The sequence below is a fragment of the Mauremys mutica genome, chromosome 3, assembly GCF_020497125.1.
Source record: "Mauremys mutica isolate MM-2020 ecotype Southern chromosome 3, ASM2049712v1, whole genome shotgun sequence".
NCBI classification, from domain to species: Eukaryota; Metazoa; Chordata; order Testudines; family Geoemydidae; genus Mauremys; species Mauremys mutica.
In genome coordinates, this window is record NC_059074.1 from 138,823,353 (window position 1) to 138,838,889 (window position 15,537).

Here is a 15,537-nt window from a genome sequence, read left to right on the forward strand (position 1 = left end):
AATGAGAGTCACCGGAAGACGCCCAGAGTATCCTGCGAAGCCGTAGGCTCGTGACCAGAGATACTCTAACGCAAGCCCGGTGAGTCCACCTAGTGGACCAGTAAAAAGGTCCTGACTAAGGCAACTCCCTCTGCCTAGCATCGTCCAGCAAGGGGCCTGCCCGGGTCTAGAATTGTGTGAACCCATCTTCCCTCCCCTTTTCCCCCCCGCATGAGCCACTGACTGGTCTGACCATCTCACTAGAAGCAATTAAAGTAAACAGCACCATCTCTCCGAGACTAGCCGAAGCTCTTTGCTGAAGGGAGGTGTAGGAGGGTCATGGACATCCTCGTTAATCTTTCCTGTGTGAGAGACCTGTGGTGTGATACCCTTAGTTTATGAGCCACTAGTGGACAGGGCGCCCTCCCTGTGTGTGTGAGATTGGAAAATGGGTGGGGGACAGTCTAAGCATTCCCCCTCATCCCCTAAGGGTACCCCAGCATATTACATGTATGTACATTATGGGCCTAGAACCTGCAGGTATGTAGACAATTGGAATCACCAAAAAGCCTCGGACACACAGTGGGATCAAGTTGTCTATTCAGGAAAGGAACGGGTTAATTTGAAATTCAGCTTGGCCCAGAGATAAAGAGAAAGTCGCTTTGCATTCAAGGGCAAGAATTGACACAGATCATGCCAAGCATAGAAAACAACACAGTTTAGAGGCTGCAGTGATGGGAAAAAAAAGACAAAACAGCGAAAGGAGGAGCCGAGCTTCGTGTCCCTGGAGCCAATGTGGTTTGGGGACGCTGAAGAAGCCACAGTCAGCCAGCCTGGACTGGAATACCAAGCAAAGGTCTCTGAAAGGGATGCCCAAAAGACCTCAGACCCTCCCTGTCTCTCCTACTCCCGGGCCTGGCCAGCCCGGGCAGCATGTTTGTGAGTATGAAAGTGGGTCAGGATTTGAGCATTAACACTTCTTTCTTCCTTTGAGTGACATGAAAGCAGTTCCCGCACTCACCGCTGTATTATTAGTTTATTAATAAAGCTTTAAAATTCAGTCACATGGTGTGTTCCTGTATCTTACCCCCAAACAGTCCTGCGGTCTCAGACGGATCACCTGAGATCCTAAGCAGATTGGTAACAAATATCTGTCACAGTTTTGGTGGAAATTTGAGTAAGTGGGAAGCCCTGCAGAATGCACACCATCTATTTGTTTTGCCCTTGTTATTTTAGGTTTGCTTTGCTTGGTACTGTTGGTATTATATGTAAAGAATTGCATGATTAAAGGTGCAGTCTCTCAGCCGCAGTAGATCTAGGAACCGGAGAGGTGTTTAGCATTCCTCTCTCCACCCCAGTTGACGGGGAAGGGTTGCAAGTGGATCTACTCTCAGTTGTAGCAGGACTGGGCAATAGAGGAGTTGGGGAAAAGGGAAGAGACGTGTACCTGACACCTAGGAAAAACTGAGCAACTGAAAGCATAGATAAATTGAATAGTTAAAACTCCAATTGGCCATGAGCCTTGCCAGGTGGCAAACTCACGAGGGAAGACTCAGGTAGCCTTGTGAGTAAGAATGTTTAAGGGAAGAGACCAAAAAGGGTGGGGGCTGGTTGAGAAGCCCACCCTCCTTGCTAGATTGGTAGTGGAACAAAGCTGGTGCCCATAAAAGGGATGGTTCAGCAAGAAAAACAGGATCGGGCCCAAGCGGGCAGGCAACAGAGAGAGAGATTGGAAAACAGGTTGGAAATTTGGAGGGCATAGTGAAAGAAAAGGAGTAAATGACAGGAATGGGAAATTAAAATCCCTGGAACAATAACTGGAATGGTAAAATCTGAGCTGAATGGGTGTCATTTTGGGAAATAAGCAAGTGATTTAAGGAAAAAGAATGAGAAGTTAACTCTGTAGTTGCTAGAGGAAATCGAGCACTTGAATTTATGTAAAATGCTAAAGAAAATTCCTGCTTTCTTTGCAAACATTCCTTTAGAAAAGGCCCATTTCTTCTTCAGAATGGCTGCAAAGAAACCAGGAATTTTCTTATCAATTCAAATGCACAAAAGTGAGAAAATTAGAAAGTTAAAGTATGAATCTGGCAGGAGAAGGGGACTTTTACACATTAGAATAGTGTAAATTATAATCAAGTGCAGAATCTTAATTCTCAACAGATTGGTTCCTGTGTGTATTTACTGTTACATATGCTCACTTTCATAGCAACTGTACATTTTTACTACTTTTACTCCTGTTTGCATTGCATTGCCAATACAGCTATAAGAGAGTGAGCTAGATGCCTTTCTGGCTCATACATAAGAATTATTATCTACATTCTAATTGCTGAACCAAATTCTGTCTTTCCACCTATGCGACACCATTGAGAGGGCAACAGATGTAATTTCTGTGGAGAATATAAAGACATTGGGATTACGCTGGTGCCACATGGTTCTAGAATTGGCAGTTAGTAACATCCTTTTACTTATAAATTGTTCAGATTTGGTCTGGCATTTACTGAGAGACCATAAACATGGAACTCTCACAATGCTGTTTTTATAGAGTCACCTTTCAGGGTAGAACAGTAGTCTTAGGGTGAGCGTCTGTGCTCAGCCTCTAACAGAGCAGTCCTGAACTCGCCACCCAAGCTTAATCCACCTTTGCACTCTCCTGACCCTGGGCTGCTCTGACCCCACTATAAATTATTCAGGTCTGGGGGCCTGAACAGCCTCCCAAGGCTTCTCTGTGGGCACGCTGCTGTCCAGAATTTTTACCGTGCCGCATGCTGTGGATCTGACACCAACATACCACTTCAACTCCAGCCCTGCTCCTGGCACACCTGCTATGGGCTTGTGAATTGTCTTTGGGAGACAGCTATGACTGTCTTCTGCCATGCCTGCTTTGGGAGAATTCTCCACCAGCTGGATATAGGGCTTTTAGTGTACCTGTATGCCCCTCTGGCCCTTTTATGAATCATAAAGGAGCCAGAGTGGGGCAGAAAATCTCACCCTTAGACTTCTGTGGTATCATTGATTTGACCACGTTGTACAGTATGTGCAGTGAGAGCAAGTTCATGTTTCTATGGGAACCATAAGTTACATGGGTGAGAGAATGGAATTTCTGCTCAACATTTTGAAGAGCTAATACCAAGGCCCCAAAATGAACATTATCCAGATATGTGAAAATGCATATATCCAGCCACCAGCCCTGGTAGCGCCATCTTTCCGGGAGCTGCTGCCATTATTTATTTCACCTAAAGATGTGATTTATTTTTTCATCTGAACCAACCTTCATTTTTGTTTGTGTGAGAAGAGAAATTAATCTGATTTAGTGTGTAAATTTGTGCTAAAAATGTCCCCTTTTTAATGGCTGCATTAATTATCTGCAATGTGGAAGAGGGGCTGCCATGGAATAAAATGTTTTCTGGAGCCTGGATGTAGCAGGCAAGCTATTATATTATATACACCACAGAAAATAATTTATAATTTCCTAGAAGCAACATGTTTTATGGTATACTGCCAGGGTTCTGGCACTGAGTTCAAGGGATTATATGGGTGTGAAAGAGAGCAGAGTTTGACTCTCAGTATGGATTAAGGATGCTGCTGGGTGAAATTAATTCCATATAAAAATTATGTTAGTTTGGGAAAGGCATAAATCCTGCTCCTCTATTTGTCATGCTTTTCTAAGCAAAAGCACCACAAACCAGGATGCTGACATTTCAAACGCCAAACACTTTTGTGTATGAACAAACTCAGAAATATGTATTAAGTCATGCTATCCTTTGACATATGTTGCTTTGGGGAAGAACAAAATAGGAGCTGTTTTCTTTATACTCATTTTGACGTCCTGCATGAGGGGTCACCATAGAAAAGAATCAATGTGTGGAGTGTGTAAGGGGGTTGCAGTACTTTATGGTACATGATTCAACATGCCGTGCACCAGCTTTTCAGCTGTAGCATATCACCTAGACTAAACCATGCCCAAAGCTAGTCATGGTATATAATGTCACAGCTGAAAAACATGTGAATCACGTCTATGATTTCACCAGGGCAGTACTCTTTTGATATTATGTGTCTCAAACTGCTACACAATCCAGTCACATTCTGAATAAATAATGTACATTGTATTGCGTTCTTTCATAATGCTTTGAAAATCTAGGTGAATAAGGGCCAGATTCTTCAGCTCTTGTTCACGAGTAGTACCAGAAAAGCCAATGGAACTACTCATTGGGAAAGGGTTGCAGGACTGAACTTTATCTTTGCAACAGAGTATTAACAAAGTCTTGACACACATTATCCTGTCCTTAATTAAGCTTATACCGCATACAGAGCTACATTCCTCTCATTCCTTCACCCAACTATTTTTTATATTTACTGTGTATCTTTAAATGCAGAATTACATTTTTATACTGGACTATTCAAATTTTTACTTTGCTATTGGGATAAAAGACTAATAAATGGAAATATGTCCTGAGACATAACCTGAGTTTGAAATCCAATTATTGGGATTACTTTTTATTTGTCTTCATCAGCATGCAAAAGACTTAAAACAGATTTTAGTAAACCTGATGTCTTCTTTCATTAAGATTTAATGTGCAGTGGTCACATTTATATATTTCCAATTTTGCCTTAGATAACTGTGTAAGGTAACCACATTATTTTGAATATTCCCTAAGTATCACTAAACATACTAGGGGGGAAGACTGGAAATAACAAAAGTTATCTAGGGCATCTGGCAACTTTTTAAGGGTGACCACTGTAAGACATTGGACTATTTACATTTCTTAAGGAATGTTATAATTGGAATAATTAGTATTTATTACCAAACTGGTTAGTACTTTATTTTTTCCAACATCATAAAAAAGTAATCATGTCAAACCCTCCACATTAGTAACAGAAATGACTACCCAGTGAAATGACCTACCTAATCCATGAGGCTCCACTCAAGGCAAGTTTACTTTGTCTTAAACTTTATCACACTGGACATGCTGTTACAGTGTGTACATGTTAGTGTTTCCAGAAGCCAATAGTTTTCTTAATTTCCAGTAACAGAAATATAATTACACTGCAATTACAGGGGACTGAGGGAACCTCATACACTTGCAGATATCTGTGTATCATCATTTATTATTTGTTAAGCTCAGTGGCATACAATATAAAGTAGAAGACAAGGTCCCCCCCCCGCCAGTGAGTTTTCATATACTAAGTATCATTTCAAATATAAGTTAAAGCCAACTGTGAGCATATGGTTTTCTGACAAGGAAGCAACAATAAAATGAAATCTCTAATATTTACATGATAATCGGCATATAGGAGAAATTATCAGGGTGCCTCGATTCAGTCAAAACAATATTCCAAGACACAAAGAGCCTTGTTTCTTTATAGCTATTGATTTCTCTACATAGGCTGCATACTGAAAAGGAAAGTCTAAATCTTTTATGCATCACTCTGTGTGTTCAGAATGATATCTTGGCATATATGGGCTGAGATAACATAACTTACTTCACTATCATAATTGCCTTCAGTATCACATTTCTTGTACTCAACTGAAGCCAGTTAGGATGAGGAAAAAAAACAAAAAGCACTGCTGATACTTTATGTTTATATCCTTGTTTTTCTTCTCTAGGTCAACAATAAAAAAATTCAAATTAGATCAAAAAAATCAAAACAGACCTAGTTTCTAGTTTCTGTATAACACTTTTGAAAATTCTCTCAGATATTCTTTTAAATTGTCCTCTCTGCTTTGAATAACAAAGAGAATAATTTTCCACATATCAGCTAAAGGTCAAATAAGCATATTTTAGTGCTTTTCTCTCAAGGTTTACTTAGGCATTCGTTTTCTTTTCTCCCTGATGTTCTGTAATCTCATTATCAATTTATTCCTTTTCTCTGATATGCACTTAAATGAATGGCTGAGTTCCCACACAGGAGATTGGGTTTGGTGCATATTTCAACAAGAAAGCTTTATCTTGCTAATGATTATTATCTACAATGCATACAGTAAATACTTGCAAGACATTCCTTCTTCTCCCCCACCCCTTGTAATTGTTTAAGTGCCTACTAATTTTGTAAATAAAAACACTGAAATGAAATTTCCAAAGATTTTTTAAAGTATTAAAAGGCATTGTTATTGATTTGTAATAATTATTGCAGAGGTTTACATTTATGCATTTTATAGTCTACTTTGCTTTCTTTGATTAATTTAGAATACTTAATTTTTAAAGAGAATAAAAACTGACCAAAAAGTTTTTCACAATTATTTTTTTCCAGTCTAACAAGTACAGGACAGAAGCATACTGGACATAATTGGACTACACAAATTCAAAAATCAGGGAAAAAAGTATATATGATTTTGGACTATTAGATGTCAATATACATGAATATGAGCATCCCTCTCTTTTTCCCTAAAAACTAAGGGAAAACATAGATTCATGTATTGTATATATGGTAAGTATACATTATTTATATTTGTATGTTTAAAAATTTCAGTGGTTACCCTAATCCAAAATTATATTAAAAGATCACACTCCTATCCTTCTGTATTGAAACCAGCAGCAGTCATTCTATATCAAATTTTAGTCAGTAGTATTCACCATTTTAAAAGATTTTATTTAAGCTGCACAATATATTCAGTGCCAAAGATATTTGTCACCAACTTGCTTTGTTGATCTCTTCCAGCAAAATATTGATAGTGCCACTGTATTCTAGTCACTTGCTGTTTGGTTTTAACACCACTCCCTGCTATTTTCACCATCAGCTTCTAAACATTCTTTTCAAAAGTAATAATCTAGATCTGGTGAAAACTGAAGAGCTTCTTACCATTCTGATCCAATTTTTTTCCCTCTGAAGTCCAGCAGCAAGGAGCTGTTGCTGATGCACTGCTTACTAGAGACACCCGAGGCTTTGGAGGCAGAGAATGTTTTATGTGGTAAAAATGTATCACCACCGATTATATTTCAGTCCCTCAATTGCTAGCCTTGATGCTTTGGAAATCAGCCAATCCAAGCAATAAAAGGGAGGTTTGCAACAAGAAGTCTCAGAATTTTCACATGGCATGGTTCAAAAACTATCTGTGCCTCTACTACATTGTTTTTATAGCTGCTAAATGATAATTAAATCTTGGGCTCCCTCTTTCTTCCTCCTCTCTTACAAAATGGGATTCATGTATTGTTCACAGAAGGAACTTTAGCGCTAGCTAGAGCTAGGCATAGTGCACACAGGCATTATGCCAGATTACACACACAACTCTGCCAAGGTACCTGAATCCTGACTTGCAACACCCTGTTATTCCAAACATGGACCTTTCCTAAGCCAAGACTCCTAACTGTGCCAAACAGCATGATGGTTTTTTGATCTAGACAAATGCCCACTTAAGACAAGCATGAGACCATCATCTTTTACTTACAGCATTAATTTCAATATACATTTCTCTTAGTGACGAGGTCAGCTGCAGGAAGATAAAGCACCAAAGAAACTTTAGGAAGCAATAAACTCTCGGTAAAAAGGAAAACATCACAATTTCCAAATAACTTTAGCCCCAAGCTCCCACTTCTCCCTGAGGAATACTATAAGGGGGAGAGCCCTGAACAGAGCTAAAAGGGGGCAGTGCCATCTCCATGGAGTGTTTCTTCCTTGAAAGCAACAGAAGCCTCAGGGAAACATCTGTGCAGGGTTGTGACTCTGTTGATCGCTTAAGTGCCTGAATTTGCTTTAAATTTATTACCACACCCATTAGTTCAGGCAAGCTATCCCGTCCACCCAGGCTGCTTGCTGTATTCATTTGGCCAGTGTGATATAATCAGATTCTGCAGAATCTAGACCTTAATTTAAAAAAAATGTAAGTCTCTATACCTTATAGTTGTGAGGAAATTTTCCTAAATGTGATCTAAGTGTAAATCTGGATAGTGCTGTCTTTCTGAGTGTACAGACAAACAGCCTGAAACAATGGCTCTGAGAACTCTTAATCCCCCCATAATCTCAGTGGTGTGCTGACTCTAAAGCCTACCAACACCACTTTAAATGTCAGCATTACTATTTGATTACTCATCAGTTCAGCAGATGAGATGGAGCTACAGAGGGAACTGGCTGCAGCAATGGAACTGCAGATGAAAGAAGCAGCGAGAGGCACAAAGACAGGGAAACAAAGTCAAAGTAAAGGAGACTGAGAAAGGAAGAGAAAGTAGAGGGCAATGGTCCAAATTTGTGACTATATTTTTCCCATTGAGTGATGCTGAACATAACAATACAATATTTAGCAACTAATAAATCATGATAATAACTAAAGGCCAGATTCTGCCACCTTTACGTTGAGCAGCACTTTACTTTGCAAGTAGTCCCACTGAGATCTCACCTAAGAGCCACATCCTGATACATACTCATGCAATTCATACATCAAAATCAATGAGACTCCTCAAGGAGTATGGTACTACTCCACGTGAGTAAGAGTTCAGGAGTCTAGCCTTACATGTTTAAAGGGATGTTCTATTGTGAAAAGCCACCGCATCCACAGAACCTCAAAAATTCCACCTGTTCTGTAAGAAAGGGAGTCATTTTATAGGAAATCAGGATAAGATTCTGTCAGTCATCCCTCATACTGAGTAGAATATTCATCTGCAAGGATTCCTATTTAAATCAATGGGACTATGCTCCGATTCTAAGAGGCACTCAGATACTACAGTGATGAGCATGGTATAAGAACCTCTACAGAATAGACTACTTACAGAGTAAGGCTACTCAACAGGAATGAGAGGGGGCCCCCTAAAAATTTAGTTACTACATAAAGATCATACTTTGCCTTTGAGCAAATCTCCCACAGACATATGTGAACTGTGTGTTGTGAATTGAGGGTAGAATGCAGCCTTACATTTATATGCCAGCTCATGGACCATAATTAAACATGAAATTAGGCTCTCTGCACAGAAGGAGTTGATTCCACTAGTTTAAAATCAAAACATAGGGAAGTTGTCAGGGAATTGTCTCCATTGTCTACAGGACTCATGGAGATTTCCACCCCCCCCAAAACCTTGCAGGGAGTTTATCCCTTCAATTAGTTAAATACAAAATTGATTACAAAAGAAATGAAATCACATTGAGAAAGATAACTCCCTCACATCTACCTGATGTGGCTGAAATTATAGTGGCATAGCAGCGCCACTATAGTTAAGGCTGCGTCATGACTTCTGTTTAAAGGTCGACCTTAATAAGTCTTCTAAAATTGACATGCTCAGTCAGATTCCTTTGAAATTTGATGTGGCTCAGGAAGGTGCACATTAGGGTTAGTCATCCAAATTTGGGGCCATTTGAGTTAGGGGTTGTGGAGAGATAAGCCCTTAAAATAGTTAGTTTTCAAAAAAAGTTTCTAGGGGGAAACCCTCCTCTCCCACCTAAGGGCTGGAGATCAAACTATTGATGTGATGTGGGTCAAAATGACTGAGTTTTACCCAGGTAATGTATGGCCCCACTAAATCATTGAGGCCCCAAACTGAGAAGGGTATTTAAGAAAATGTAATTTTTTTTTTATTTTTATTTTATTTTTTAACAGGGCACATGCACTAGTACAGAAAAATTTCTAGAGGGTTTCCATTCTCACCATTTTTTTATGCTTTAAAGATAAACTCTTCTATGTGCTCTAAAATTTGAACATCTACTTGGACTGCTTTGAAATATGGTGTGCTTCATGGGGGACCCCTTAAAAGACCCAAGGATCCCTCAAAACACCACTTTCCTTCTGTTGCCTTTTAGTGTTAAATTGAGAGGTACTAATGACTGGATGAATCACAGATGTCATTGATATGGATTGCTGTGAACTCACCCTTCAGTTTACATAATTTAGGATAAATTAATCCCAAATTCCCACCTAAAACAAAAGGAGTTTTGGCCTGAGTAGCCAGATGTTGCTACAATTTCAGAGTTGTGGGTGGGAATTTTATTTTGGCGGGAATGTAACCAAAGTCTTTAGGGAAAAAATTAGACATGAGTGTTTCCTGGGCAGGGAAGGATATTAGGGGGAGGAGCAGTGGGTTTGATGCTGCAGCGAGGGGTGGGAGTTATGGGGAGGGTAGAGAGGTTGGAGACTCAGGTGAGGGAGGCATGGGAGTTAGGGGGAGTGGAGGATTTCTGTCAACCCCACATTCTCCCCTCCCATGCAGATCTAGGGGGCTCTTGCCCCCCAGGAAGGTGGTATGGGTGCAGAGGTGGCAGTTCTGAGGCAAGCGGTCTGGATGCAGGGGGCTCCAGATGCAAGGGTTGAGGTTCAATGGGGTGGGGTTTGGGTATGGAGGGCTAGGGGGTTCTGGATGTATGGGGTGAGGCTTGGAGAGGGTGTCTGAGTATGGGAGGTCAGCTGCATGGAGGTTAGGTGGATGGGGGAGCAGCTCCCTGTACAGTGAGCCCTACTCTCCTCCACTGAGGAGCTATGGGGGCAGGAAGTAGGGGAGGATGCTGAGCTTCCTGCAGCTGGGGGAGGTTTCTGGGGATGAGTCTGACACAGCCCCAGCCACTCCTTGTAGGGGAAAAGGAAAGCCTGTCCTCTCCTGCCTCCAACCCAGCTGGGACTAGCCTCTCACCCCGGCTCAGGGTAGAGGCCACTGGCTGGGGTGTCACCAGCTCTGTGGTGATTTACCTCTCCTCTGGCTGCTCTGAATGCCTGAAATAATGTACCTGCACAGCTAGGGAGTGGTGTGTGACTGCTCTTGCAACTTCCCTTTGCTTCCCTGTCAGAAAGTCATTTTTCTGCAGGGAAGGTAAGAAATCTGCAGAGGACATGAATTCTGTACACATGCAGTGGTGCAGAATTCACTGAGGAGTACACTTCACACCTTTCAAAGCCTGCTATGCTGCATCTGGATGTGAAGAGGATCCCATCATCCTTCCTAAAAGGACAACACTTCAAAGTGTTCTCTGAGACTTGCACATTGCTACGGATTTTCTTGAAAATTGCTATGCCTACCTGGGGTGTTGAGTAGGTTTAGTGAGCCAAATTTGAGGTAATTTGAGCCAGAGGTTCCAGAGTTATAAGCCCTGAAAAAAATATACATTTTTCAAAAAGTTTCTAGGTGAGTTTTTTCCTTTTGCACAGAATTAGAGAGAAAACTATTGATGTGATACAGATCAAAATAGTCTAAATCAGTCAAATTTTATGCAAAAGAGTGCATGGCACCCACTTAAGTCTTTTGGGGACCCAGATTGTGAATGGTCCTAAGAAAATGTTCATTTCTTTGCTTGTGTAGATGTACAGTCTGGAAAGATTATAATGCACATATGCCAATTAAGAAAAAAATCATGAAAGGGTTTCAGTGCAGTCAATTTATACTTGCCTGGGTAGTTTGAGGGAATGTTCCTATGCCATTGCCTCTGGTGAACAACCCACCACTGACGTTTCAAGTCTGAACCTTTGTACACTGTGCAATAAAGAAGTTTGAGTTTCGCTCAACTCAGCACTCTGCAGGAGGAATGACATACCATCAGCCAACCCTAACACTATGTTAAATACTTCAACAGCAAAAAATGCATTAAGTTCTACCTCACTGAGCTCTGCAGCTTGGACAGAGCTTTTGTTCATCAGCTGCATAACTCAGTTAGAAGCCCCGGAGTCTTCTCTTCGAGGGCTGGTAGAACAACTAGACACCACCCACATGAACTTACACATAGGCAGAATCTCCCCAGCACTATGTGCACAGAGATCCTTAAATATCCAAGGCATCTCCAAATATCACAGCCAGCTGACAGCTCCAAAATGGAGACAGGACAAAACCCCTCCCTTTGGTGTAGGTGGTGTCTATGCTGAAACACTACAGCAGTGTGGCTGTTCCACTGTAGCATTTCAAGTGTAAACAAGCCCTGAGAGAGAAACCACTCTACTCCCACTTCTGCTCCAGCCAGATGAGGCTGAGGAATGGTCAGGTCAGTGCAGAGCTCCTCTACCTGAATACAGAACCTGCATGTCTTTTATTGCTTCATACAAGGGCAGGATCTGGCCCTTCAAATTTCATCATTTTAAAACGTTAAAAATATCTAATATTTAATGTAAGTACTTTTCCATGAAAACATAATTCAACATAAGTCTGTAAATAAGTCAAACACAAAGAGCCTAGTCCTGCAGATAATGAAATAAATAGGCAGATTACCACTGAAATCAGTGGGGGCAGGACTGGGAACAAAAAATACCTAGATGTAATCAAAGTATTACGACCCCTTCTAGGATGCCTTGTTGCATTGCAAAGAAAAATGGATAGCAGAATTGTTCTTCCTCCAGTAGCGATTATTCCTAAAGGCTGTCAGTTTATCTATATTCAGAATAGCAAAGTAAGGGATAAAAATCCATATAATCTAGCACAACCTTTATTGTATTCTCTCCCACCCTGCTTTCTTTCAGTTGTTTTGCCAGATTAAAAAAGCGAAACAAAAACAGATTGAAGCTATTTTTCACCACTAGAGGGGGTTATATCATTGCAAGGGCCCAACTCTTAACTTTAGCAGTGCTGTAAATATAAAACGTAGCAGTATATGATTAGCTGTAACAAATACTTGAAATAAGTTTATTCAGCCAAAGTAAAGCACAGGGAAGAACCACAAAAGGTGCTATTCTCCGCATGTTTTCCAAAGCAGTATTTGGTATAATAACCTGTTTTTTGTTTGATAAAATCTTATTAAAAATGTATAAAGCATTTAATATTGTGGGAAGGCACCTCCTTTCTCCTGACTGGGCTCAGCATTTCCTCCTCTGACAGTGGGGGACTGAAGTAAATCAATCCCACTAGAGAATTTTTATCCTGACTCAGGTTTTATTTTTCACTGTTTTACAAGGTGGGCCTCAGGATAGGCACCAGGAGCACTCTTCAACCAAACCAAACAAACAAATTACCATAACAGTAAAAGGGAATACCTTTCCCTGTCCCGTCTCTGGGGTGTTGCCTTGTTATGGTGGCTCTGGGGTGCCAGTCCTTCCACAAACAGACAGTTGGCTTGGTTGTTTCCCCTGTAGGAAGGAGGACAGTATTCTATCCAGGCAAACTCTTTTCTCCCTGCTGCCACTAGTTCTGCTACAGTTTGTCTCTCTTCCCTCTCTCACCAGAAGGGTGCAGGGAGGGGAAGGGAGGGTTTAAAAGTCACAAGCAATGCTTAATTGCACTTAGGTGGCTCTAGCTGACCTAACGTAACCTCTTTTCAACTTATGGGGAAAAGGGTCTTTTTACCATTCTAGGGCTGATATGCCTGACCTTAACAGGACCACTCTCTTACAGTGGTCCAGTCTGGCTTGTCACAACATGTACAAATACAGCAAGAAGGAAAATGGCAATTTTTATTTTTAATTTTTTTACAAGTAGCTATTACTATGAAATTCTTTGGTCCTTGTAGCGGGTCGGTGTGGCTCCCCTCCTCCCCAGAGAGGGTTGAGCCCCGGACACAGGAAGGGGCGGTGCTACAGAATGGTGAGCCCGCCCCTCAGAGGGTCAGACGGCGACCCGGAAGGATAAAAGCCGGCCCTTCCAGCCCAGTCAGTGCCCAGCCGCCGGGGAGAGCAGACCTGCCTGAGGGAGCTCCTAACGGAGGAACCGCTGGAGCCCCGGGCAGCTGCCTGGACTGGCCGGAGAGCACCCTACCTCGCTACTGGGAAGACTTGCCGGAGCTTCCCCGCGCCACCTACGACGAGGAGCCACTAGGAACTTCCCCGCTACCGTGCGGTTACCCCGAGGAACCCCCAGAGCAGGACTGGCCGGACTTCCCCAAGGAACTACCCGATCTACCCCCCAGCCCGGGTTGTGAGGAACCCATGCAGTGGGACTTCCCGGGACCAGACGCCGTGGACCAGGTAGGACAAGAGGGGGATATTGGAAGTGGCCCGGGGGCAGCCGGCCTCAGTCAGGCTACTGATCAGACAATACCCATGTCAGTGTGTTGCGGTCAGGATCCCCACTGACCGTCAGCGGTAACGACCACTGCCTAGGGCCCCGGGCTGGGACACAGTGGAGTGGGTGGGCCTGTGTCCCCCCTGCCACCCCACTCACGGGTGGCAGTTATCCCCCTTACTGTTTACTACTCAGCCTGCTACCAGAGGCCTGAGCTCCCGTACTGTTTACGGCTCGGCCGGCTACCAGAGGCCTGAGCTCCCGTACTGGTTATTGCTCAGCCGGCTACCAGAGGCCTGAGCTCCCTTACTGTTTACGGCTCGGCCGGCTACCAGAGGCCTGAGCTCCCGTACTGGTTATTGCTCTGCCTGCTACCAGAGGCCTGAGCTCCTGTACTGTTTACGGCTCGGCCGGCTACAAGAGGCCTGAGCTCCTGTACTGTTTACTCGGGCCGGTGTGGCTCCCCTCCTCCCCTCAGAGGGTTGAGCCCCGGACCCCCCTGTTACAAGTGGCACCTGACCAGGGACCTGATCCCTTGCCCCTGTGAGAAGGGGCCGGTAAGAGGGTGGCAGTACGCCCCGTCTCAGCCAGGAAAATGAATATGGACCGGCTGTTCCAGCTGCTGGTGGAAAGCCAGGAGCGGCAACAGGCAGCTCAGCTCCTATAGCAGCAGCAGCAGCATGCCGCCCAGCTGGAACAGCAGCAGCTGCGAGACGCAGCCCAGCTCCGGCAGCAGCAGCAGCAGGCAGCTCAGCTGGAGCAGCAACAGCAGTTAGTCCAGCAGCTGGGGAACCAGCTACAGCACCTCCTGGGGCCCGTACCCCGCCCCGCCGACTGGCCAGCGGGGGAGGGTGCGAGGTGGGGACCACGGTCGGCGGCCCCCCTGTGCCTGACCAAGATGGGCCCAGATGACGACCCCGAGGCCTTCTTGGTCACGTTTGAACGGGTGGCCCTCGTCGCAGGGTGGGCGAGAGACCAATGGGTCTCTCTGTTGGCCCCCTATTTGACCGGGGCGGCCCAAGCAGCCTATCGTGGGCTGGCAACCGAAGAGGCCAGGGAATATGACCAAGTAAAAGCGGCAGTCCTGGACGCTTTGGACGTCAACCCCGAGACGTTTAGACAGCGGTTCCGGCGTTACACCTACCCTGTGGGCGCCCGTCCCCGGATGGTGGCCCAGACCTTAAAAGAAGCCTGCCACCGGTGGCTGCAGCCAGAGGTCAGGACGGCGGAGGAGGTCACCGAGCAGGTGGTCTTAGAACAATTTGTGCATACCCTACCGGCCAAGGGGAGGGCCTGGGTACTCCGCCACCGGCCGACGACCTTAGCTGATGCCGTCGTGCTGATGGAGGGCTTCCTGGCCACTGAAGCCTCTATAGGGCCCACCTTCCGGCCACCTATCGCAGGGCCCGAACGGGCCCGTGAGGAGAGGAAGACGTCCGACCGGCCCAGCCCACGGGGCTCGGGCCATGGGCCAGACTCTCGACCGGGATCCCAGACTTCATGCTCGGAGGCGGCTTCCCGGCTGACCACCCCGGCCTCCAACCAGGGAGCTCCAAAGGGCCGTCGAAGCCCCCCCCCCGAAGTACCCGGACAGGCCTCCCTCGGAGTGGGTGACCTGAGCTCGGTCCCTGCTTTAGGTGCGGGAAGGCGGGACATAGACAATGCGACTGTCCCGAAATGGACTGCAGTTTCGGGCAGGTCTACGCAGGGGACGGCCGGGCCCGACGGC

At 44.3% G+C, this 15,537-nt stretch overlaps 1 protein-coding gene across 3 annotated transcripts in view; it reads right to left on the reverse strand.

Annotated features, from left to right (window-relative positions):
* PLD5 (phospholipase D family member 5) overlaps nucleotides 1-15,537 on the reverse strand; it is a 280,023-nt gene that overhangs the window by 226,136 nt on the left and 38,350 nt on the right. The window contains exon 1 of one of the 3 annotated variants that reach the window (XM_045011367.1): nucleotides 6,781-6,872. The exons of the other annotated variants lie outside the window; for them this stretch is intronic. Within the exon in view, the coding sequence (XP_044867302.1) occupies nucleotides 6,781-6,783 (3 nt within the window). The 5' untranslated portion in view covers nucleotides 6,784-6,872. Of the gene's footprint in view, nucleotides 1-6,780; nucleotides 6,873-15,537 lie in introns of those variants that run through there. 3 annotated transcript variants of the gene reach the window in all.